The following is a 26,424-nucleotide window of genomic DNA, read 5'->3' on the forward strand; positions in this document are numbered from 1 at the left end:
TGGAAGCAACCTAAGTGTCCATCAACAGATGAATGGATAAAGAAGATGTGGCACATATATACAATGGAATGTTACTCAACCATAAGAAGAAACAAAATTGAGTTACTTGTAGTGAGGTGGATGGACCTAGAGTCTGTCATACAGAGTGAAGTAAGTCAGAAAGAGAAAAACAAATACCGTATGCTAACACATACATATGGAATCTAAAAAAAAAAAAAAATGGTCATGAAGAAACTAGGGGTAGGCCGGGAATAAAGATGCTGACCTACTAGAGAATGGACTTGAGGACACAGGGAGGGGGAAGGATAAGCTGGGACAAAGAGAGAGAGTGGCATGGGCATATATACACTACCAAATGTAAAACCGATAGCTAGTGGGAAGCAGCTGCATAGCACAGGGAGATCAGCTCGGTGCTTTGTGACCACCTAGAGGGGTGGCATAGGGAGGGTGGGACGGAGGGAGACGCAAGTGGGGAGAGATATGGGGATATATGTATATGTATAGCTGATCCACTTTGTTATAAAGCAGAAACTAACACACCATTGTAAAGCAATTATACTCCAATAAAGATGTTAAAAAAAAAAAAGTTAAAGCATTACAAATTTTGTTTAGAAAGGTAGCTGCATAAAGTTGGAAAATACTAATACTAGAAAATGTTGAACTCCTTGCATCAGATTTCATTACATGTCAGTACCATAATTTAACCTGTATCCTGAAGATGGACTTTTAGTTTATTTCCAATTTTGTGCTCTTAAAAATGGTACAGAATATAGTCATGTATATTTCTATACTTTGTGCTTACATGCAGATATGTCTGTAGGTTTAATCTATAGGATTTGGAATTAAATTGCCCTTAAAACAATGAGATACCACTACATATCTATTAGAATGGCTGAAATCCAGAACACTGACAACATGAAATGCTGACAAGGATATGGAGCAACAGTAACTCTCATTGCTCGTGGGAATGGTACAGCCACTTTGGAAGACAGTTTGGTAGTTTCCTAGAAAACTAAACATACTCTTACCATAGAATCAAACCGTCCTTGGCATTTACCCAGGTAAGTTGAAAACGTATGTCCACACAAACATTGGCACTCAAATATTTGAAGCAGCTTTATTCGTAAACTCAGAATTTATGCCAGAACTTGGAATCAACCAAGATATTCTTAAATAGGTGAATGAATTAACAAACAGTGGTACATCCACACAGTGGAATATTATTCTTTGAAAATAAGAAGTGAGCTATCAGGCCATGGAAAAAATATGGAGGAGCTCCGGATGCATATTGCTAAGTGAAAGAAGCCAATCTGAAAAGGTTACATACACTATGATTCCAACTATATGATATTCTGGAAAAGGGAAAACTAAAGAGACAATAAAAAGATTACTGATTGCCAGAGGTGGAGGTGGGGAGCAGGGCAACAAGAAGGGACGAATAGGTGGAGCACAGTGGGTTTTTAGAGCAGTGAAAGTATTCTGTATGATACCGTAATGGTGTATACATGTTATACGTTTGTCAAAAGCCCATAGAATGTACAACACAAAGAGTGATCCCTAATGTAAACCGTGGATTTTGTTAATGACACTGTATCAGTATTAGCTCATCAGTTGTAGAAAATGTACCATACCAATGAAAGATGTCAGTACTTGGGGAAACTCGAGGTGGCGGTGGGAGAAGAAGGGGATATATTGGAACTCTTTGTACTTGCCACTCAATTTTCCCATAAACCTGGAACTGCTTTTTAAAAATTAAAGTGTACAGGCAGACCTCAGGAGATAGTGCAGGTTTGGTTCCAGACCACCACAATAAAGCAAATATCCCAATAAAGCGGGTCACACGAATTTTTTGGTTTCCCAGTGCATATAAAGGTTATGTTTACACTACACTGCAGTCTGTTAAGTGTTCAGTAGTATTATGTCTAAAGAAACAATGTTACATACCTTAATTTAAAATATTGCCCAAAAATGGTAACCATGAGTCTGAATCTTCAGCACTTCATAGTCTTTTTGCTGGTGGCTGCTGACTGATCAGGGTGGTGGTTGCTGAAGGTTGGGGTGGCTGTGACAGTTTCTTAAAGTAAGACCATTAAGGGAGTTTGCAGCATTGGTTGACTCTTCCTTACACAAACGATTTCTCTGTAGTATGCAATGATGTTTTATCGCATTTTACTCACTAGAATTTCTTTCAGAATTGGAGTCAGTCCCCTCAAACCCTGCCACAGCTTTATCCACTAAACTTACATAATATTCTAAATCCTTTGTTCTCATTTCAACAGTCTTCACAGCATCTTCACCAGGAGTAGATTCCACCTCAAGAAACCACTTTCTTTGCTCACTCATAAGAAGAAACTCCTTTTCAAAGTTTTATCTTGAGACTGAGTTTTATCTCAGTCCCATCCTCAGGCTAGTTCTGTTGTGCTTTCTACCACATTTGCAGTTACTTCCTCCACTAAAGTCATCCATGAGGATCGGAATTAACTTCTTCCAAACTCCTGTTAATGTTGACATTTTGACCTCTTCCCATGAATCACATTGTTCTTAATGGCATCTAGAATGGTTTTCTTGTTTCCAGAAGGTTTTCAGTGTATCGATACTTTGCCCAGATTCATCAGAGCAGTCACCATCTATAGCAGCTATAGCCTTACGAAATGTATCTTAAAGAATAAGACTTGAAAGTTGAAATAATTCTTTGATCCATGGGCTGCAGAATGGATGTTGTGTTAGCAGACATGAAAACAGTGTGAATCTCATTGCACATCTCCATCAGAGCTCTTGGGTGACCAGGTGCATTGTCAATGAGCAATAATACTTTGAAAGGAATCTTTTCTGAGCAGTAGGTCTTGACAGTGGGGCTTAAAATATTCAGTAAACCATCTTACAAACAGATGTGCTGTCATCCAGGCTTTGTTGTTCCACTGGTAGAGCACAGAGTAGATTTAGCGTAATTCTTAAGGGCCCCAGGATTTTCAGAATGGTAAATGAGCATTGGCTTGAACTTGAAGTCCCCAGGTGCATTAGCCCCTAACAAGAGGGCCAGCCTGTGCTTTGAAGCTTTGAAGCTTTGAAGCCAGGCATTGACTCCTCCTCTCTAGTTATGGAAGTCCTCGATGGCATCTTCTTCCAATAGAAGGCTGTTACGTCCACATTGAAAATCTGTTGTGTAGCCACATTCATTAATGATCTTAGTTAGATCTTTTGGATAGCTTGCTGCAGCTTCTACATCACCACTTGCTGCTTCCACTTGCACTTTTATGTTATGAAGATGGCTTCTTTCCTTAAATCTCATGAACCAACTCTGCTAGCTTCATGCTTTTCTTCTGCAGCTTCCTCACCTCTCTCAGCCTTCCTAGAACTGAAGAGAGTTAGGACCTGGCTCTGGATTAGGATTTGGCTTGAGAGAATCTTGTGGCTGGTTTGCTCTTCTTTCCAGACAACTAAAACTTTCTCCATGTCAGCAATACGGCTGTTTTGCTTTCTATCATTCGCCTTTTCACTGTTAACTTCCTTCAAGAACTTTTCCTTTTTTGCAGTCACAGCTTGGCTGTTTGGAGCAAGCAGTCTAGCTTTCGGCCTGTCTTGGCTTTTGACATGCCTTCCTCGCTAAACTTAATCATTTCTAGCTTTTGATTTAAAGTGAGAGTCGTGTGACTCTTCCTTTCACTTGAACACTTAGAGACTATTGTAGGGTAATTAACTGAAGTTAGACCAGTTTCAGTGGCTTTACAGAGATTCTCTGATCTAAGCTTTAGATTAGTAAATCCCCAAAATCCCAGGAGCTAATTCATTAAGTCATTTTCTGTAGCATAGGTTGCCCAGCTGTGAGGCACTTGACAGATTTCCAGGTATGCATAAAGACCTGTAGTATAGTAGCAGATGGAGAGGTGCACTTCTGAAGAATTCATTCAGGATCAGAACACAAACTTACACCATTGTGATAATGGGAGAAGTTCCAAGGGAAATGCCCAAGCTCTTCCTTCAGGTTGGTGGTGGGAAAGAAGGAATAGAAGGAATTGTTATCTCCAAGGAATTATCTAACCCAAGGGAAAAAAATCAAGAAACTTGTAATTCATCTGTGGAATCAAAAATTTGATTCAACTTAGTTTTAAAAGTAATATCTCTAAAAATCACATCTGATTATAACTGTAGATGGCATTTTACCTTTTGTGTTGATAAGCAGCACTTCAAGTTTTACCTATGTGTTTGTCTTTGCTCTAATAAGTTTTAAGAAATGATTACCTTGAAGTCAACGTAACTTTTATTTCAAATTGGATTATAAAATTGTCGGTCACTTTCACGAGAGGGAGAAGAAGCTAGCAGGAAATCACGAGTAGGGTCAGATTCTGACATTTTGTATATGGTTTCAATTTTAAAATATACTTATCTTTAATACATTATACAGAAAGTCATACACTGAAGCATGTTGTTGCCTTTTCTTAATATGTTCCAACCTTCCATGTTTTGCTGCACATAAATTTACCTGAAAGCTGCTCTTAAAGAATCCTTTATTTTGCCAACGTTAATAAATTTGGGGGTTAGGGACTCTCTAATTATCCTTTTCCAGTTATAACTCTATGACATACATCTAGTTTTTGGTTAATACTTTTTTTGGTTTTCTCCTCTATATGTTCACAATGAAAACTTTTTTTTTCAAATGATTATGCTGTGCTGCCCAAATACAGATACTCATTCAGTAAGGATTTATTGAACTCATATGTGCCAGGCACCAGAGTTATAAAGATAAGAAGATATAGTTTTTGCCTTTGAAAAGTTAGGAGGCTGACATATAAACATACAGTCCACTAAAAATAGATTGTAAGCTTTGTAAAAGAAGGAATTCTTGTTTGTTTTGGAAATTGCTGTATTGCTAGTAAGTTAATTATGTGGGAGAGTCTTAAAAGCATCACAGATGATATGACATTTTATGTATGAAGGAGTGTCAAGAAGAAAAGAAGACCAAATATATTATGAACTCTCAGGGCCATGTTGTTGTAAAAAGAGCATGAAATCTGCAAGAAACAGTATAAAATTCTGTGTGGCAGCAACATGGGAGAACAGAAGGAGAAGTTTCCGTGGATATTGCAGCTGGATTGCAAAGGCCTTATGTGACAGCCTAAGGGATTTAGGCATCGGGGAACCAGCTGTTTCTAATAATCAGAAAAATCTAAGATTTTGAATTGATGGTAACATTCAAATATATGTATTTTTTTTATCAGTGTCACTGTTACACTGGTTATTATGCAATATTGTTTCTTTTAAATTCTCCATTCATACATACCTTCATTTATTCAAGAATCTCTAAACTAAAAGTTAAGTTAAAAAATATTTGGGAAGTATAAACTTGATTATTTCTAAGTGTGTCAGAATTTGTCTTTAATTTTGTGAACTGGTTACTTTTAAGAAATTACCAAATACAACTACAAATGCAATTTTTTTTAAAAAATTCCAGTTTTTAAGTTTTTTGTCTTTAAAAATTTAATCTTTTAAATTTTTACATAATATGCTTAAGATTTGAGTAAGCATAAACTTATTTTTCTCAACTCGATTCTTCATGCTGATTGCAAATTCCATTTTCTGTGTTTTTACTTAAAATTTTAAAATTATACTGTTAACTTTAATATAAATAGGAGGTACTGATTTCATCAAGCATTCTTTTACCAGGAACAAATACTAACCATGAGATTTAATTCTTTAGATTATGAATTACATAAAATTCTCTAAAAAAGACCTATGAGTGACTTTGAAACTTTATTAGGAAAAAGTATGAAAGAAAGAATTTGTTCTTGGAATTCAGCTTCATTAAGAAGAATGGCTCAGAATTGCCTCAGAGTGGCTCAGAGAAATGCCCAAATATGGTACCTAAAATTTCTTGGAACTGTTAATATTGGTTCTTTTCAGTGTTTCCATTCGATGAACTTTTCAACCTTTGGTTTTGAGAACATAGTGCTAATTAAAGTGTCTGCTGTTTTTAATGCTATATACCATTGTAACTGCTAATAATAAAAAAAAATTTTCCTGCTTTACACCAAAAAATTTACATTGGAAATGTTGTATGTGTTCTCTGATTTCTTTTCTTACAGCTTGCCAGTATTTGCCGTGCTGAAATGTTTTAATTTAAGATTTCCTTCCTTTGTATCTTTTAGTTTTCTCTGTGGCTGCTTTTTCTGTGACACAAGCCTTTCATTATAGTCACTTCTTTTTTCCTTCCCCACTTCTTTCTTTTCCTTTTTTAAAGCCATGAGAAGCCGATCCATTGGTGAATGTGCTCTGCCATCGGCCTATATACGCAGTGCTAAAAGTGCTCCTGTTCTGATCCATACTTCCAAACCCTTCTTGCCTGATATTGTTCTCACTCCCCTTTCTGATGAGCTTTCAGGTAGTGCCACCTCTGCTAATTTCTGCACCACCTTTTTCACTTTTTAATCCTTCTGCTTTCAAATTTTGCTTAATCAAATAAACTCTTCAAAGTTAATTTCTTTGGGGGAGGTGTGGGAAATTGGGAAAGTGGTTGAGCAATCAACATTTTGAGTTATTTGAACTCTAATGCTATCCCTGCAGTTCATTCTGGAAGTGCTAAGTTTAGTGCTGTGCCAATGACCAATATTTTGGGTTGTAAATGGTCAGTTTTTTTTCTGTTCATGTTTGATTTTTTCTTCTCAGGTGGTTAAGTGAAGTGGTAATGTATATTTATAATGTCATTATTTGACTAACTATATGGTAAATCTTGAATAATGCATTCTTCATCATCTATAGTAATGGAACTTAAGCCAGGGGAATCAGTAATTGAGAAAAGTACATAATCTAAAAGTTGTTTTCTAATAAATCTTTGTATTTATATTAGATTATAATAGCATATAGAATTCTAAGAACTCAACTCACTTTTAAACCAAATAAAGCAACCATTATGTGAAGCCCCAATTTCTAAGAAGCCTCAGAACCTGGTCAGCTTTGCACTTCTGCCTCAGGTCCTTGATCTCCAGTATTGGGATGGTCTGCTCTTTAATAAGGCTTAATTAACATATAATAAAATGCATAGTTCCTGGGTTCAGTTCAGTGAGTTTTGAGAATTGTACACCCTCCCATCATCTTTCACCCCAGACAAAGTATAATGTTTCCATTACCCCCAAAATTCCCTAGTGACACTTTCGAGTCAGTCACTCTCTCTCTCTCACACACACACACACACAAACACACACACACACACACAGAGTTTGTAATTTGTATCACCATAGATCAGTTTTTTTCTTTTTAAAAAAATTTTTTGTATGACTAGGATCATACAGTGCCTTGTCTTTTAGACTGAAGCAAATTTGTGTTGAATATACAGTTGACCCTTGAACAACGCAGGGGTTAGGGGTGCCGACCTTTCACGTTGTCCAAAATCCATGTATAACTTTACAGTGGGCCCTCCATTTTTGTGGTTTCACATGGGCAGATTCAACCAACTGCACGTAGTGTTGTGCTGTAGTACGTATTTACTGGTAAAAATCCACAAATAAGAGGACCTGCACAGCTCAAAGCTGTGTTGTTAAAGGGTCAACTGTGCTTACTATGCAAAATGTTCTAGCTCAGGGAAAGTTATGGTGCATTCTTGGGTGCTTTCCTATACTCTTCTTAGGAGTATTTCCCTGACGTTGCCACTTTTGGTGAGGTTGCTGGGTTTTTTTTTAACAACCTATCTTTGTACCCTCTTACTTTCTAATTGACTATAGGCTTATGTGAGGGAAGGTGCATTTTTATTAATAATGTTATTTCAGGTAAAGTCCCTTTCACCATCCCTAAGATCACAGATTTCTCTCAAACCAAGAGGAGGTATATAATTCAAAATTAAAAAGGAAAGTGAACTACATAAAAGAAGAAATTGTTCTTCATAGTTTTCTCTCTCCGCCTGCTATGAGCAGGCTTAATTGAACTCATAATAATATATTTCCTGGATGCGTCATCTAAGCTCAGGAGTTGAGGTTTCTATAACTGTTTCACCAATAAGACAATGAAACTACCCATAGACAATCACTCTAGCTTTTGGTTAGAAGTAGAGTTTTCCAGAAAAATATTTACTTGATACTCTTGAATACTTACGGGGTAAAAAGACACTTCTTTTAATTCCTTTTACGTTTGTTTATTTTAACATACTACGTTTTCTAAGAAGTAGCTGTCAGTTTTCAATGTACTCTATTTTTATCCAGCCCTTTTTTCTCCTCTAGTATTCTTGGTTAGATGACCATTCAACCTACGTTGTTGTGAACGTGATGCTATATGTTATAGCTATATATAGATAGACTAAACTAGTTGAATAGCTGAATATAGTTGGAGAGTTTTTCTTAAGTTCTGGGGACTATTTCAAGGGCACTGACACTGTCAGTGACTTTAGTTCTTAACATTAGACTCATCTGATGTTGAACAAATGTTTCTTCCCAGGTTCCTGTCTCAGATTTTGATATAATATCCTGTGGGTTGCAGGAGTATCTTAGTTTATTTTTTAAAGCTCTGCAGGTAGTGCTGGTGTCTGGGCAGGCACATTTTTCCTGTCCTCTCTTCTACACTAGACTGTAGTTTTACACATACGGTAGCCCCGTCTTTCAGTCTTTATTTTCCTGATAAACAAAGAGAAGTCAGAAATCTCAATAATTCTTCTTAAGCAAATTAGCTTTTACTGTCAGAAATAATACTTTCGTGATAGAAGGGATGTAAAAGAACATAGGCATGGTGGGCAACTGACTTTTGCAACTGTTTCTTATTATTTTCTAATCAAGTACTGTGGGTGTCTCACCCTGAAATAAAGTTTACAAACCCACTTTCTTCCAGTTAGTTCTCAAAACTGCTCATTTGTTTGCCATATTTGATGCTGTTAGATTCTAGTCTGTCTAGGCCATATTATGTAGACTGCTAAGGTTATTAACAATACTTCAATATTTGAATTGAGCACTGTAGAGCAAAATATTTTGATCTCTCTGCTTCTATTTTCTGAGTATCAGGAGAAAGAAGATAGTATGTCTCATGCCCCATCCTGTTCCTAAATTCTGCCTAATCAGGAGGAGAATTTTCTATCTCTAATCAAACAAGCAGGTTCTTTGCACAATCAAGGAATTTATTTCTTCTCATCATCAATATGTGATAGTAACCTTTTACAGCGTTTCCACCTAGAAAACCAGCAGATTCTAGCATAATTCTAAATTAGATTTTTTGTTGTTGTTGAAATAATTTGTGTTAATATTTTAAAAAGTACATCACAAGAAAAGTTTGAATCTAACTTAAACACGGCATTATATAACATGTTTGCAAACAAATAAAACTGTATAATTTTCTTATAAAAAAAATATTGGTCATTTGTCTATTTCCAGAATTTAAGAGTCAGGGAAACAATATTAGAAGGATAAGAGTAGAAGATAGTTTAGTGTTTTAAATTTTAGTGGTCTAAAATTAAAGTTAATTATTTGGGCTTGGTTTATTGCTTTTCAGTCTTTTCATATGATTTCAATGATGTGCATACTGCTTTGAATTACCTACAAATTGAACATCTAGTCATAAAAAGATGTAGAGTTTTTACTAGCCTCTGCTAATAATAGAATCAGAAACATAGATATTCTATAGTTCTTAACTTACCTTGAAGGTACATTGCCATTATAGCCCAAATAGGCAAAAAAAGTTTTTTTTAATTACATAAAGGACATTGTCATTTCCTTTAGGTAATTCAGAAAAAACGAGCTTCTAAATGGCATCATTTTCTACATAAAGTAATATAAATGATTTTGTGAATTCAGGAGCTGTAAAAATATTATTACTGATAGCTAGTGTTTATGATTAACCGAGAATAGAATTTAACTTTGGTAAAAGGGATTTTGGCACTTTTTTCTATACCTCGTTTTAGAAATTATTTAAATTTTCTAGTGGTATGTTAGTATTACAGATTAAGAGGTTTTTTTCCCCCTGAGGAACTAGCTTCATATTTTAGTAATTAGCAGCTACTAATTTTTAATATAAAAGACATGCTTTCCTTCTACCAGTATGTGAATATGATCTCTAGGCAGAGGTTCTTATGACGTATTATGGGAGATAAACCAAAATACTTAGCATTCGTCAAGATACACAAATATGCGTTACTTATCTGCTACAGTAATAAATGGAGTATAATGCATAAATACAAAGTTTCTGAGGAAATGCTTGCTTTTTCATTTAGAAGAATTCTAAGTGTAGTGCGTGAAGAAGAAAGCCAACATTTTTTTAAAGTGTTGTATTCTCCTCAACTTAATGATAACAAGAAATTGTTTCAACTTTAGGAGATATTTTGTATTTGACCCGTATTGGGAGTCCAAATGTATATCTTCAGGAATATAGTGCAGTCTTAGTATATTGCAAACTTCTCTTGATCTGAATTTAGTATAAGGTGGCTCCTTTTGGACCTCATACAGAGAAAGGGATATGAGTGAAATAGCAGAAGGACTAGCCTCTTTTCATCCATTGCATGGATCCTGAGAATATTTTTAATTACTATCCCCATTTTATAAATGAGAAAACTGGTGTCAGAGTCTGGAGTAAGAAAACCAAAGTTTTAGACCTAACACCATCAATAAGTATATCTGTGATCTTGGACAAGTAACTGCTTTACTCTGGATCTAAATCTTCTCATTTTGATCAGTTATAGTTCTGTTATTTATAATCTTTGCATTACAAGCCTAATGGGTACCCAACATCTGACTTTTTGACTCTGTGTCCTTTTTTCATTATATTTTTCTGGCTTCTGAAAAATTTTTTTTATTTATTTCTAGGTAATGTTAAAGGTCATGATAGATTCATAGACATGGTATTTTACTTCTAAAATGTGTGATTTGTATATATCTCTACAGCTAAATAGTATTTCATATTGCGATTTTCAATTTCGTAAATATTTTTGAGGATTTACCATATACTTAGCACTTGAGGCAGTAAAAACAATGTAATGACGTTGAACACTAAACCTGCTTCTCAAATTTGAGAGAGTGGCTTCATCTCTTTGGGCCTCAGTTTCCTCGGTGAGAGAGTTAAATAATCTATGATGTCCATTTTGACTCTAAAATTTGTAATTCTTTAAAAGAAATGTAAGAAGCCATAGGTACAGTTTTTAGGGTTTGATGGTTATTTAATGGAATGGGCCAGTGATAGGCAGAGAATGTTTCTTCCTAGTAGATTAATGGTGTTTGTGTCAGAAATGAAAAAGTACAATTAATTTTTTTTAGCAATGTATTAGTTTTATTTGATAGGATGAATAGATTTTAATACTATAATTAAATAAAGTAAAATACCTCAGTAGAACAGATAAATAGTTTCCTGACAAAGAGAACTTTAGGAAGAGGGTGGAGATTTCCATGTGTAATCTGTGATCAAATAGATAAGCAAGATTTGAAGAAAAGGTGATGCCTCTTGCCTGGTAAGGAAGGAAACAGGAATTTATAAGACCCTATAAGATTCTGCAATGGGATATTTAGGTCAGCTTTTTTGTGTTAAAATCTACTTTTTCTGCTTGGAACTTAAATAAGTACAAAAAATTGAATAGCAAGCTTGAATTGCTTGATTTATTGGCACAGCTCTATCTTTAACTGCACTTCCAAATGTTTCATCACCTCACTGTCTATTTCTATGCATGTTAACATATTAAAATGTATTCTGGTAGTTTTCTAACTCATTTATACTACATGCTATATTGGCTTGTGCACATCATTATTTAAAAACAGATTTGTATTTTTAGTAGATTTTCTTTCATTGAGCTTACAAAAAATCTCAAAAATTTTTATTTTTAAGCATATGCTTAGGGTATGGTTGAAATTAATACTTATTTTTCATATTCGTATAGTTCCTACTCCGTAATTTTTCTTTTTTACAGAGATTGATGATGCTCAAATACTTCCTCGTTCAACTAGAGTCAGACATTTTTCACAAAGCGAAGACACTGGAAATGAAGTTTTTGGTGCTTTGAGTGAGGAGCAGCCATTGCCTCGAAGTAGCAGCACTTCTGACATCTTGGAACCATTCACTGTTGAACGAGCCAAAGGTGCAGTTCCTGTAATTGACAGTTCATCCCGTCATGCACCAAGCTTGCAGAGTTCCACAGAGGCTTCTTCAATAACTAGATCCACTGAAAGCCACATCACTGATACTCATAGTAGAGAGTCTTCTCTGGAAGTTGGTGATAGCATATATGACCATCTTTGTCACTTAATAGATCCAGTAGAACTTGCAGATTCAGCTTTTGAACAAATCCAGTACATTGACCTTGAAGGAGATGATGATCTTCTTTCCTCCCTGAAAGAATATTTTAAGGAAAACCAGGAAAGTCATAGTAAAAACGAGTTAGGTAAAGATGCAGCTTCACAGGAAGTGATTATTGCAGCAAATAGGGATGAAAGATCATCCTTAGATAAATTAGAACACATAGACCAGGAAAGTAAATCAGAAAATACCACCTCCTTTGTTGGGACTCCTGAAAACATACAGTTTCAAAAAGAATCAAACTCAGCTGTCTTCATGAATAACGGTGCACCCAACCAGTTAGACAGCTTTATGAGAACAAAAACTTCTGAAAAATGTAAACAACTAAACAGTGATAAACAGTCATCGGAACCTAGTTCGGGTAGCCCTTGTGATAAAGAAAAGAGGAAACATCTGTATAGACAAACGGCCACAGAATTAGATGCCTGTATAGATATAACACTAGCTGAAAAGGTTAAGGGTATGCAAATTAATGAAAAAATCATTGTCCCACATGTTTTGCATGCCAAGAAAACTACTCTAAAAGCACCTGTTAACCACAGAATGCCTCATGTTACAAGCACTAGCAAGCTTTCTCCAACTAAAAGGAGCTTGTCTGAAACAGTAACTCATAGAGCCAAAATCATGAAAATTGCTTCTAAAAAACGAAATAGTGTTCACGTTACTTTTAGACCATCTACTGAGTCAGTTCAGTTTTATAATCCTCTGGAAAGCAAAGAGGCTCCGTGGAAGATGAGGCTGCGGAAGCTCAGTGGCTTTAGTAGCAGCAGCAATAGCAGCATCAGCAGCCCCCACGCCAGCTCAAACAGTGTCACCGAGCTAGTGAAACCCGGTGTGTACAGGCCTCTAGACACGGCGTCAGTAAGTAGCAAGACAATTAAGGAATCTACAGAGATCCCCACCGCCATATTACAAAAAGAAGGAATTGCTAGTAATCAGTTAGGAGGTAGTCGTAGTACTATTAAGTCGTCAAGTCATGAGGCAGGACTACAGCAGGGCTCCCTGGGTGGCGTTTATAAAACTGTTGTACATGCTCTTTCGAAGCCGAAGGCAAATGTTTCCCCACAGAGGCAGAACAGAATGCCACCAGAGGCTCCACTGAGGGATCTGTACAGTCATGTAATGGGCTATTTTGGAAGGAAAGCTGCAGGTGAGCACTAACAGTGTGCAGAGCGCAAAAGGAGAAAGACAGCACCAGTTTGGCTTAATGCAACTGAAGCAAGCTATAAGCAATCAGAAAGCTTTGGGATGGTCACTGCTTTCTCTGTTTGGTTATGCATGCGCCTTTCCCCAGCTGTATTTTTCCCAGCATAAAATGTTTATTTAAATTACTAATTTCCCTTATAAAGCATTTAGTTAAACCTCTTTGCTGCTGAACAAGATAGGAAAGAGGGACATACAGGAAAATTTAATGACCTTCCAAAGGCTATCTAAATCAGATATTTTTCTGAGTGTGTACTACATGAACCTTGAAATTAAGTTTACCGAGGAGTTGGAATACTTTCTCCCCTGCCCCCCCCCCAATGGTTTACATTTAAAAGGGCCCCAGCTCTATATAATTGGGTTCATTTATTTTTACTGCTGATTTACTTGATTTTATCTTTTTCTTGGTAGATTACTGTGACATGATATAACATAATGGAAATCAAGGTCCTACAACCAACACCAACATTTTTAGTTAACTGTCATTGAAGAGGAAATTATTTCTTAAACCTCAAAGTGGACTCAGTTACTTTTCATTTACACCATTTGCAAACAAGCTGTAGGCTTTTTAGTTTTGCATTCATTTGTATAGAATGCAAGTTATATCCTTAAAACACTTATCGTTACTTTCTTTTTTCTGAGATTTTAGATGTGCATAAAGGTTTCATGATAGCCAATCATGATTTAAATATGGAACCTCTATGGACAGATTACAGAAAGCAAGATGATGGTAACTGTTTTCTCTTATGTTGATTCAAATTTAAAATAACTTCACAGTTATAGAAAATTAACTTTCAGCAGTAAGGTAGGTTTTGATTTTATTTGTTTAACATGGTTTTGTTAGCATGATTAACAGAACGCTGCATCTTGCACTGAGCCATTAATGCCACTTGAGGGCAGTATTTGACAGCTTAAAAAAGCCTGGCCAAGTAGTATAACGATAATGGTGTTTCAGAGTGATTTCCTGACCAGTATATTTTCTTAACCTGAAATGCTTTGTAGTTCATTAGGAATATAAACAGTGTTGATATCCTTTGGTTGCAGAGAAATCACCTTTTCAACAGCATAATAGTGAAATAAGTAAATATCATTTTCTGTAAGTTAGTTTCCCAAGTTTAAAACTTTCTTGTTAATGTAAATCATAATGTAGTCGTAAAAGAATCAAAATAACTATTGTGGGGGGTTTTTTTAAACAGAAAAATCTTTGTGAAAATAAATCTCTTTTTTCTTAAAGCATAAAATTAGATTTGTAGTGAATAGAAACAACATTATGTCAAAATCATAGAATTTTAATTTATTAATATCTAAACTTAAATTCAAGGGATATATTTCTTGCAAATATTCTTTGGGGAAAATGGAATTATAAATTATTAAGACTCCAAATAGAAGCAGAGGCAGGAAGAAAGAAAAATATACCAGTTTCTTTATAGGCAATATTAACCTAACTTCAACTAGTGCTTATCTATAAGCTTTCTTGCTGTTTAAGGTTATACTGAAGATTGACTAACATCTGCTTAGTTAAATAAAGTAAATATCAATTTACTAATTCTTAAAATTAAATCTAAAAGGAGAGAAATTATTCGTAGATGCATGTTTGGCAAATAATTGATATGGCATAGGTAATTTTTTGGCTGTTTTTGTTTTAAATTTAGGAAATGTAGTTAAGTCTTTCTTCACTATATATAGTTATTTATTTATTTTTAGTCAATAAAGAGGACATGAGCACAAAACTGCCCCCTCTTAGTAGTGATATTGGCAGCAGCAATGCTAATGTTCCTGATCTGATGGATGAGTTTATAGCAGAACGACTTCGAAGTGGTAATGCCTCAGTAAGTGTTATTTTATTTATTTGATTTTAGAGAGGAGGGTAGAGAAACTAAAAGATATGTACATATATATGTATATGTATATATATGTATATGATATACATGTGGAAAATTTTTTTCAAATTAGCCCTCACCCCAAATTTAACCCTTTTTTGAATTAAGATTTTTAAATTATATTTTTATAGTATTTTTTATTCAAAGACCTAAAACAAGCAGGCTTTTAGTTTTGACCAGGGTGAAAATTTGGGATACCTGTTTGCTTAGCTCCTGTGGTATAAGCCACTACCTTCCTAGTTCTTTCTCTGTTTTTCATCTTTGCTCTTAGAGTACTCTGATGCCTGCTGCCAGCCCTCAGCAGGAAAGATAACAATGGAGGTCTTCTGGCCCAACTCACACCATTTTGATAGCATGCTAACATCAGTTACTTAATCATTACAGATAACTTTGGAATAGATTTTAAAGTTATCTTTATCTTGAGTATTAGAATTAAGGCAAAATGAAAATAGAAGCAGTTTTAGTCCTGATGATGCTTAATTGTTAAGGAAAGATAAATATATGTGGAATTGCTTTTTTTAAAGGACAATATTCCATTTAGATTTCAACTTGTCTCTTTAGTGAACGTCTGTATAGCTCTGTTACATTTTCCTTTTTTTTTTTTTTTTTTTTAAGTTTTTTTCCTTGAGTGGGAAAAAGGTTATAGAATCATTATATGTAATCATCATAGAATGACATCCTTGCTGTCATTCTTCCCTCCCTCCATTATCTCTTCCATTTGTTTCTTTTTCTCTTTTCTTTTTTTTTTTTTTTTTTTTTTTTTTGCTGCACTGCAGAGCTTGCAGGGATCCCTTAGTTCCCCCACCAGGGATCAAACCCATGCCCCCTGCAGTGGAAGTGCAGGGTCCTAACCACTGGACCGCCAGGGAATTCCCTCTTCCATTTGCCTCTTTTTTTTTTCCATTTGAATACTTTGCTCTTCCTACTATCTTATCTTAATATTCACTCCATGGATCCTTTTGGGGCTTCAGGGTCTCGGGCCCAGCACCAAATGGTGTTTGGGTCTTTGCTTTAGCCAGAGCAACAGTAGTTCAGGATCCAGCTCCATACAGTTACATAGAGTCTTCAGTTAGTGTTTCCCCCCCTCCTACTTCATGCCCTAAATTTCAACATTTATTGTGATGATTGCCTTGGAAATTGAAGACTTCAGACGCTTAACGAGAATTCAAAAAAAATTTTTTAATGGTAAAATGTTTCTTGAATTTTTAGACTATGGCAAGAAGAGGAAGTAGTCCAGGTAGCCTCGAAATTCCCAAAGACCTCCCTGATATTCTAAACAAGCAGAACCCAATGCGCCCTATTGATGACCCAGGCGTGCCCTCAGAATGGACTTCTCCTGCCAGTGCAGGGAGCAGTGATCTCATCAGCTCAGACAGCCATTCGGATTCTTTCAGCGCTTTCCAATATGATGGCCGAAAATTTGACAGCAAGTACCTTTTTTCTGTCTGAGCAGTACGGTTTTGTGTTGATTTGTTTTCTGTTCGAGACTGACATACAGTTTACGTAACCATCGTATTCCTCTCTAACATTACTTAGGGGTTCCCATATACGTATTTTGATTTCATTTTCAGTGAAACTCCAAAAGAATTTTTAGGGAATCACTTCAAGTTGAGACCTCTTTATTTTGCCAACTAAAGGCATTTAAAAAACAAAAAACACTGTTCTTTCATAGAACAAATGATATTTTAAGACCAGACACATAGACAGGAAAAAGGATGGACTTGGTGTTAGAATAAAGGGCAGTCATGGTTATGAGTTGGACTATTTCATGCAGTCGTATTTGGGGACCACTATCTAGTTATGGTCAGTGCTTCAGCATGTTCGGTACAGTTACGTTCAATGCTCTGGTACCCAGAACCTTACGTGAATAATTGCTTCATGTTAAAATGACATCAGTGATATTATTTGGTGCTATATTACTACCACATAGCTTTTCTGCTGTAATTCTGTATTACACTTGGCAATCAGTGAAGGGTACCAGAATTTAAAAGAAGAAAGTCAAAATCTTGGGAACCAACTTTGCGAAGAGCTGGGAGATGCATTGGAGAATTATGTTTCTTGCCCTCATGGATTATATACTACTCTGATCTTGGACTGGAAATATGATTTGAGAGAAAAATGACTCTTACCACGTATGTGGCATTTTTATTATATAGATCTCTCCTCTAGAGATTATAAAACTTGAAAAGCAGTTAAGTATATTTCCAGCTATCAGAAAACAGGGATAAGAATAGTGATGATATATTGTATGTCTCTGTCCTTTTATCATTATTTTTGTTGATAATAGGCTATGAGGATCTTTAAAAATTTGTTTCTAATTATAAACTTCAAAGTGTTAACATTATTTACCCTTGCCTGAGTGGTATGTAAATAGAATAAATTTGGGGGGAATGTTCATATTTAATTATTTTGATGAAGTAGCTGTGTCTCTTTTGTAAATATTTTTGTTTTGTAATTGGAACTTCTGTACACTAGCATTTCTTCTTCCTGTAGATTTTGGCTTTGGAGCTGATACTGGGAATGCATCCTCTGCTGATGTGGATTCAGGTTCTGGCCATTATCAGAGTGCTGAAGAGCAAGAAGTGGCTAGTCTAACCACACTTCACATCGATTCGGAAACAAGCAGTCTTAATCAACAAGCTTTTTGTACTGAAGTTGCAACGGTTCCTGGTAAAGTTACTCAAGGGAGTGTATTCCTTAAATGCATTTTTTTTAAGCCACCGAAGAACCTTTTCAGACTTGTATTTGATAGATTTTATGTATTACTTATTACTATTTAAGTATTATTTTTTTCACTCATCCTTATGTAACAATGGAGGGAAAAAAACATTAATATAAGAGTTTCTTGACCTGGAGTCCACATGGATAAGCTTCAGGGAACTCTATGAACTCCTAATACCGTACGCAAAATTTTGTGTGTGTTTGCACCAGAGCATTTCCTGCAGCAATTTTTAAATAAATAACCAAAAAAAGTTGAGGTACTGCACTTTACCTTTTTCATTGATTTTCAGAGTTAGCCTAGATTTTTGTAGATTTCTTTGGTAAACTATTTATTATTGAAAACATAAAGCACACTGCCTAAAATAAGGTCTGTTTGTCAATATACTAATATTCTGTATTATAGTAAATTAATACAGTAAATTATGCTTTTCAGCAACTTTTTATGTGTGGCCAAACCTGACAATAATATGACAAGTGGGGTCCAAGAAATTGAGTCGTGAAAGGCAGGGTCACAGTATTCCAAGAGCAGTACAGTGACCAGAGGCAGCCTGAGCAGCCTGTGGCCCATACTTCAAGAGTTCCACTGTATTATCCAGATTCACTCTGGTTCCTACTGCAATTTGACGCCCCTTTGATGGATGATGGATGAAATATCAATAGGGTGTTTTTTTTTTTTTTTTTATTAATTAACTAATTTATTTTTGACTGTGTTGGGTCTTCGTTTCTGCGCGAGGGCTTTCTCTAGTTGCGGCAAGCGGGGGCCACTCTTCATCGCGGTGCGCGGGCCTCTCACTATGGCGGCCTCTCTTGTTGCGGAGCACAGGCTCCAGACGCGCAGGCTCAGTAGCTGTGGCTCACGGGCCCAGTTGCTCCGCGGCATGTGGGATCTTCCCAGACCAGGGCTCGAACCCGTGTCCCCTGCATTGGCAGGCAGATTCTCAACCACTGTGCCGCCAGGGAGGCCCCAATAGGGTGGTTTTTGCATCCTGTGGTTGGCTGGAACTTGAAAGACTGGAGCAGTGATGTCTGCATGTCTGAATTAGGCACATTTCTTCAGCCAAATCAAACTGGTGAAATTTGGCCAGTGAAATATTCAACAGGCAGGAACCCATCCTATGTTTTCACATTCTTCTTTTCCACATCTTTTCTACCAGAGGATAAGTAAGAACTTTGGCCTGCCCATTGCAGAATGAGGGCTGAGTGGAAGATAGGAGCCAGTTTGGTTGGATCCACAGTCTGCTCGTTACAGAATTTAAGTTACTACTCAAAGAAGAATTCTTATTTTACAATAAACACTTTTTACTGTAGTTGTCCTTAAACATAAACTTAGATGAAAATTTGGATGAAAAGATACTCAACATTACTAGTAATCAGGGAATATAAATAATCCGTGAGGTACCACTATACACATAATAAATCAGCTCAAGTTAAAAACACAATACCAGTGTTAAAGAGAGTGTGGAGCAACTGGAAATATCATACATTACATTATTATAATGGGAATGCAAAATGTTAGGGCCACTCTGCAAAAATACGGCACTGTCTTTTAAAATTAAACATACACTTACCATATGACCATTCCTAGGTATTTATTTCAAACATTTGTATGTGAAAGTTCATAACAGCATTATTCACAGTAGCTAAATTGAAAATAGTCCAAATATCCATTAACCAGTGAATGAATAATCAAATTGTAATGTATTCATTCATCCAGTATTCATTGAAATGGTACTCAGCAATAAAAAAGGAATTAAATGCTAATATATGCAAAACCATAGCTGACTCTCAAAAATATGCTTTTAAATGAAAGATGTCAAGGCTAGCAATGTTAGTGGCATATAGCAATGGGCAAGTTTCTCTTCTCCTGAATTGCCTCAAGCCTGAAGTAAGTGAAATAAAGTAGCAGTGGGTACCAGAGTTTCTGTAGCTTGACCAGGAATGGAAGTAGGCATTCTTGCTCTCACTGATGGCCCCTATTAATTGGTATGTCCAGTTCTCATTCCACACTAGTCCCATAGTAGACATGGAATGAGACTGCTAGCTATGAAATCTTGTACAGTATTATGATCTTATTGACCTCTTTGGCCAGTTTATAACCTGATTTATCTTTTGATGTTTTCAATTTGTGTTTTATTGGGCTTTTAAGCATTACATCTTAGGTGGAGGGTTTTGAATATATTCTTTGTGGTAATTTTATGAAATTATATTTACAGGTTCAGAAAGTGCCTCTCCAGTCCATTCAGCTCTGGGATCCAGGTCACAGACACCTTCTCCTTCCACACTGAATATAGATCACATGGAACAGAAGGATCTGCAGCTCGATGAGAAGCTCCACCACTCTGTTCTGCAGACGCCAGATGACCTAGGCAATATTTGGAAATTAGATCTTTGCCATTTTTTTCTTTCAGGGCATTAGTGTCAGGAGATCTTAAATAAGGCATCTTAAATTTGATTATTTTATATATGTTATGTAAATATTATTACAAGTCTTTTGGACTTTTCTGTCTTTGGGAAATTAATTAGTATAACATTTTTTTTCTTGCCCTTAAGAAAGATATTTGCATTCTGTTTTTTGTTATTTGATATTTTATTATAGTTGATTATAGTCCTGGTATTAGTGGTTACATTATTTTTGTATGTTATATTATCATTTATGATACCGTTTCCTAAAGCAGGAAATACGTAATTTGGCATCGTTATTCTTAATATTTTATCTGAAGAACCTGCTGAATCAAAGTAGGCAGTCCAAATGAAGTATTTTTATATTTAAGTAAATGTTTAAAAGTGACTAGGAAACCTTAGAAACTGCAAGTTAATAAAAAGTTATTTTTGTTAAGTTCTGCATCATATAACAAGCATCAGGATAAAAAGTCATTTTGCAAATATGCCAGAAAATTTGGTCAAGGACACAGTTGATAAGATATTTATAATGAATAATATAAAATACTAGTTTTCATTGGTAATGCAGCACATTTACTCTCTGGCCAAAGGAAGAAATTTAAAACCGTGTGACTTCTGCCGCCCCCCCCCCCGCCCCCCCTTTTAAGGTACTCATTCTCTTAATATGCAATTACCTTGCAATTACATAGCCCTAATTTTCTGGTTTGTAGATTATTTCTGACCTTTTCTTTCCTCCTCTTGGCCTGCAGTTTTTTGGTTTTTTGGTTTTTATTTTCAGCTTTTTCCCCAACATTTGGAAAAAATTTCAAACTCATGGAAAAGTTGCAAGACTAGTAAAATGAATACCCATAAATCCTTCAGATAAATTCACCAGTTGTTAATATTTTACCACTTTATCTTTCTCTCTACCTATACACACACACACACACACACACACACACGCATTAAAACAACCCTTTTTTTTTTCTGAGCCATTTAAGAGTGAATTGCAAGTATCAGACCCTTTACACCTAAGCACTTCAGCAAGTATGTCCTAAGAATAAGTATACATTTCCTGCATAACCATAATATAAGGACCACGTTCAGGATATTTAACATTGATACATCATTGCAATTTTAGTCTATAGTCAGTTATCCTCAGTTGTTCCAATAATATCCTTCATAGTTACCAATCAGTTGAGTTATCACTATATTATTAAGGTTCTGTAGAATAGGGAGAGGTTAACAGTGATGGTTTACCCTGTAGTGTTTTCTTAAATTTTTATTTTAGTGAATTTACACCAGAAACCTGTTTTTATTATTGTGAAAGACTGTCCAGTAACTTTTTAATAATATACTCAGTTATTGCACACTTTACATGCAGAGAAAAAAGTTAAACATTAAGAGTAAAGGATGTACATTTACTGTGTATGACTTTGTAAATTATCAGTACACTGAGATATTATCAAGCAGGAAAAAGTTTTTACTGACTTTCTAATGATTTTGCCTTTTCCTTTATATACATTGCATAGAATGATGGCTTTTTTTTTTTTTTTTTTTAAGCTGGAGGAGATCTATAGTGATACCTACCTAAACCATCTATTTTACAGATGAGGAGCTGTAGCTTTAGGGAGGTTATTAAATAATTTGTACAATATCACATAATTAGTGACAGAAATGAGACTAAGACCCTAGGTTACCTATATGTCTTATATATAATCATGCCAATATTAATAAACAAAAGAAATGTAATTATGGAAATTTTAGATTATATTTAAATTATTTTTTTCATGCCATTGTGATATCCCTTTTAATGCTAGGCCTGACTTAATTGTGAAATATAGAAATATATTTCTTCAGAAGGTTTAATTACAAAGAAATAAGCTTAGGAAGACTTCCTACAGGATCTGCCTTCAGCCTGAGATTTTCTGTTAATTTGATGATGGAACTTGAAGTAGCTATTAGGTAAAAGAGAGAGTATGTATTTATAAATATGATCTTTATGTCAAACGTAAATTTCTCCATCTGGTATCTGCATCATTTTCTCCTTAGGTAAATCTAGATAGATGCACTATTGTATAAGTAATTATTGTCAAAATAAGGAATTATGAACTAGCGAGGTTTTGACCTTACCAGGAAAAAATAACACTGATGCATCTTAACATTTCTTTTATTCACTTTTGTAGATATTTAAGATTATTAATTTGACTCCTATGTGTTTTTGTGATCAATTCTCTAGAAAAATTACTGACACCAGTGAATTATTTTTTTCTATAGAAATCAGTGAATTTCCATCTGAATGCTGTAGTGTGATGGCAGGGGGCACTCTCACAGGATGGCATGCTGATGTTGCTACTGTAATGTGGCGAAGAATGCTGGGTATTTTGGGAGATGTCAACGCTATTATGGATCCTGAAATACATGCTCAAGTTTTTGATTACCTCTGTGAACTTTGGCAGAATCTAGCTAAGGTAAAAAAGAAAAAGATGAAAAGGGAGAAGGAAAGAAAAATAAAGTATTGAGAAGTACAGAAAAAGCCTTAGATAACATCCACCCCCGCACTACGAACTGATGCCTTAACCATGTTTAAATATATAGTTAGTGGTAGGAACTAGATCTCAAGTTTAAGGTAAAACAAACTGGGAAAGAGAACACTTTTCATAAGTTTGTTGCATTTTATTTGAAAATTACAGATTAGAGATAACCTTGGCATTTCAACTGATAACCTGACCTCCCCTTCTCCACCGGTTTTAATTCCTCCACTGAGAATTCTTACACCTTGGCTTTTCAAGGTAAGCTTAATATATAAAATATTAATTAAAAAGTTTCATTTAGTAAATAAGTATGTGGTCAGTCTCAAACAGTAGAGAGAGAGAAGACTATTGTGTAGTCTTCTAGAGCACTTAGTTTTGTTTTTTGTGTGTTTTTGTGTTTTTTAGCTTCTGTTAAAATTTAGTGAAGTATAGTTGATTTACAATGTTGTGTTAATTTCTACTCTACAGCAAGCAAAGCGATTCAGTTATACATATATATACATACTTTTTCATGTTCTTTTCCGTTATGGTTTATCACAGGATATTGAATATAGTTCCCTGTAGAGCACTTAATTTTTAACTAGCCATTAGGGGTTATATAGAGAGGAGAGTGGGCCTAGCAAAATTATTATTTAGGTTGCATCATTTTTATTGCTAAAACAAAAATGAATATAGTAAATTATGTTTTTATTGTATTTAAATGAAATGTAAACCTCAGTTTTGTGTTATAGAATATGCTATGTACTTCTAAAGAACTAATTCTTTTAAGTACTATTTGATGTGTTTGGTGCATTTTCCTAAGTGAAACAGTGTATAAGTTATTCACACCTACACTGTATCATTTTAATGATAAAAATAATTTCAGTAATCCTGATATTTAGTTCATTAAAGAAAATGGGCCAACATAGAAATAAATGAAAACAAATATATTGCTTGCTATATTCAATTGTTTCAGTATTTAACAAACAGTATTCGGTTTTGAGTATTAAAAACAACATCTTTCAATTGTAGGCAACCATGTTAACTGATAAATATAAACAAGGTAAATTACACGCCTATAAACTTATTTGTAATACAATGAAAAGAAGACAAGATGTTTCTCCAAATAGAGATTTCCTAACACACTTCTACAATATAATGCACTGTGGATTACTTCATATTGATCAGGTAAATATATGTACTTTCTAACAAGTCGCTTTATAAGTTTATCTTTGATTCTTTATTCTGTTTAACTCTTGACTTTCAAGGTGTAGAATTAAAAACATTCCCTTATATTGTAATTTATTTACAGATTTATTCCATTTATAACCTCATTTATTCTGAAACATAGTTTCAAAACAAGCTATTGTAGTTGGGAGATTGACTTGATTATTAAGTGCATCTTTCTTCTAATGTTATACGAACTGTTCACTTTTTGAAGAGATTAAAACATCCTTTGCTTACGCTGACAACATCTTCCTTTAATGTCCTAATGTACTTATTCTTAGGTATTTTGTAATTGTTACTTGATAACTGGCACTTGGGACTTATGTATTTGCTCAGCTAGTCATGCAGCAGTCAGAGGTTTTTTCCTACTCTAAGAGTCAGCACATCACATTTTCTTATTTTTATAAATTGTATTACCATAGTGACAAGTATATTGATTTGCATCAATATAGTCATTACATTAGATAGTCATAAATATGTCTCTAGAACATTACTTCACGGGTCTTGATCCTGGCCATAAAACTGAAAAGTATAGGAAGTTGCTGGTCAAAGTAATGTAAATGTTTGTAATCATAACGTGGTTAAATTTCACTTGCAGTTCATTTCGGGAGCATTAAATTAATATTAAAAGATGATAATAATGTATCTTTCTGAAAAGTGAAAAAACTTCTTGTGTTAATTTGAAATAATTATAGTTTTCTACCTTATAAACATGTCTCAAATAAAATGATATTCTTAATTACTGGATAAAGAGCTTTCATTTAAATTGGACTGAGTAATACAGCCTGCTGTACTGCATCCTCATGGTAAATTCCAAAGGCAAAATGAATGAATAACCAAGTTGAGAATATTCCCTTAAAAATGCCTACGTCTGGATTTCTGAGGCTAGATGTCTATCATCAAAGGACTTCAATTTTTCTAAAAAAGAGAATTTCTCCAGTTGCCACATAACAAACAGGTCATGCAACCTCAGACATCAGAGTTATCACATGGAAGCAAATAGGTGGCAGAAGGAACTACTCTGCAATTAAGTTTTACAACACATGGGCCTTATTTTTTTTTTTCTTCCGGTTTTATCATTTTAATGAACATAAGCCAAAGAGTAAGGTCACAGACAAAAGTTTTTTTTCATCTCTGTCCTTTCATCAGTTCCCAAGTCAACAAATATTCGGGCAGAGAATAAGAAAACCTTTAAAGCAAGAAACAGAAATGAGAAGAAAGCTAAGTGTGTATGTTGTAGTCAACATTTTTAACCTTTGCTTTCAGATTTATTTCAAAATATTTGCTTCTGGTGTCTTGTGTCCTAAGCTGTAATGTATTTTGACTCAGCAGTCAGTGGACCACATTTTTGCCCGGGCTTATCCTCAGCTTCTTCAGTTCCACATGGCAAGGGGGCCATTTGGAGTATCCTTCCTTGTGAAGGAAGGTCCAACACAGCAAAGTTTGCTGTTGCTTTCCAGGTTGCCTTGGGAAGGGGGGGATGGTGGGAAGGTGTTGATGAAAAGAGAATAGAAACTTCAGTGGGGACCTTATTATTCTGCAAACCAATAATAAAGTAGAATGCTGCTTTGAGATGAAATAAAATTGTTGCTAAAATAAAATGATGCTAATAAATAGCATTAGCATCATACAGGAACTTGTCAGAAATGTAAATTCTTGGACCCCATCCCAGACTTACTCAGTTAGTAATCTGATGGTAGAACCCACCAGTCTGTGGTTTAACAATCCCTCCAGGTGAGTCTAACAGATGACATGGGCCTTATTTTTAACCCTCCGAAGCAGAGCCCCTTCTAACTGGCTCTCTAGGGTGAAAAAAAAATGCTGTATTGATGTCAGTTAAAAAAAAAAGTGTTTTCAGTTTACTTTCCTGTGACAAAATATAGTACTAAGCATGGATTCTTTGGAAGAATTAAAATTAGTCTTTCCAGTTAGCCAACCAGTTATAGTTATTACCTGTTTCATTATTTCATACATTGTCTATTTTTAAGGATATTGATTAGCTGATACCCAAGATTACATTTGTGATATTTTTCTTCTCCTCTTTTCTTTATTCCTAAGGATATTGTCAATACAATCATCAAGCACTGCTCACCTCAATTTTTTTCACTTGGTTTGCCTGGTGCCACAATGCTTATTATGGATTTTATTGTAGCAGCTGGTAGAGTGGCTTCTTCAGCTTTTCTCAATGTAAGTTTTTATTTCCTGTCCTTCACAATATAACAAACTGCGGTTAACCAAGATTCAGCTAACAGAGCAAC

At 35.1% G+C, this 26,424-nt stretch overlaps 1 protein-coding gene across 4 annotated transcripts in view; it reads left to right on the forward strand.

Moving 5' to 3' along the window:
* RALGAPA1 (Ral GTPase activating protein catalytic subunit alpha 1) overlaps positions 1–26,424 on the forward strand; it is a 222,410-nt gene that overhangs the window by 98,718 nt on the left and 97,268 nt on the right. For 3 of the 4 annotated variants that reach the window (XM_068546053.1, XM_068546070.1, XM_068546061.1), the window contains exons 17-25: positions 11,858–13,393; positions 15,151–15,275; positions 16,536–16,752; positions 17,820–17,996; positions 20,261–20,413; positions 22,704–22,897; positions 23,120–23,218; positions 23,972–24,127; positions 26,225–26,353. In XM_068546053.1, the coding sequence (XP_068402154.1) occupies positions 11,858–13,393; positions 15,151–15,275; positions 16,536–16,752; positions 17,820–17,996; positions 20,261–20,413; positions 22,704–22,897; positions 23,120–23,218; positions 23,972–24,127; positions 26,225–26,353 (2,786 nt within the window). The remainder of the gene's footprint in view (positions 1–11,857; positions 13,394–15,150; positions 15,276–16,535; positions 16,753–17,819; positions 17,997–20,260; positions 20,414–22,703; positions 22,898–23,119; positions 23,219–23,971; positions 24,128–26,224; positions 26,354–26,424) is intronic. The other variant, XM_068546079.1, reaches the window with a different exon arrangement.

This window comes from Eschrichtius robustus, chromosome 1, assembly GCF_028021215.1.
Source record: "Eschrichtius robustus isolate mEscRob2 chromosome 1, mEscRob2.pri, whole genome shotgun sequence".
NCBI lineage: Eukaryota > Metazoa > Chordata > Mammalia > Artiodactyla > Eschrichtiidae > Eschrichtius > Eschrichtius robustus.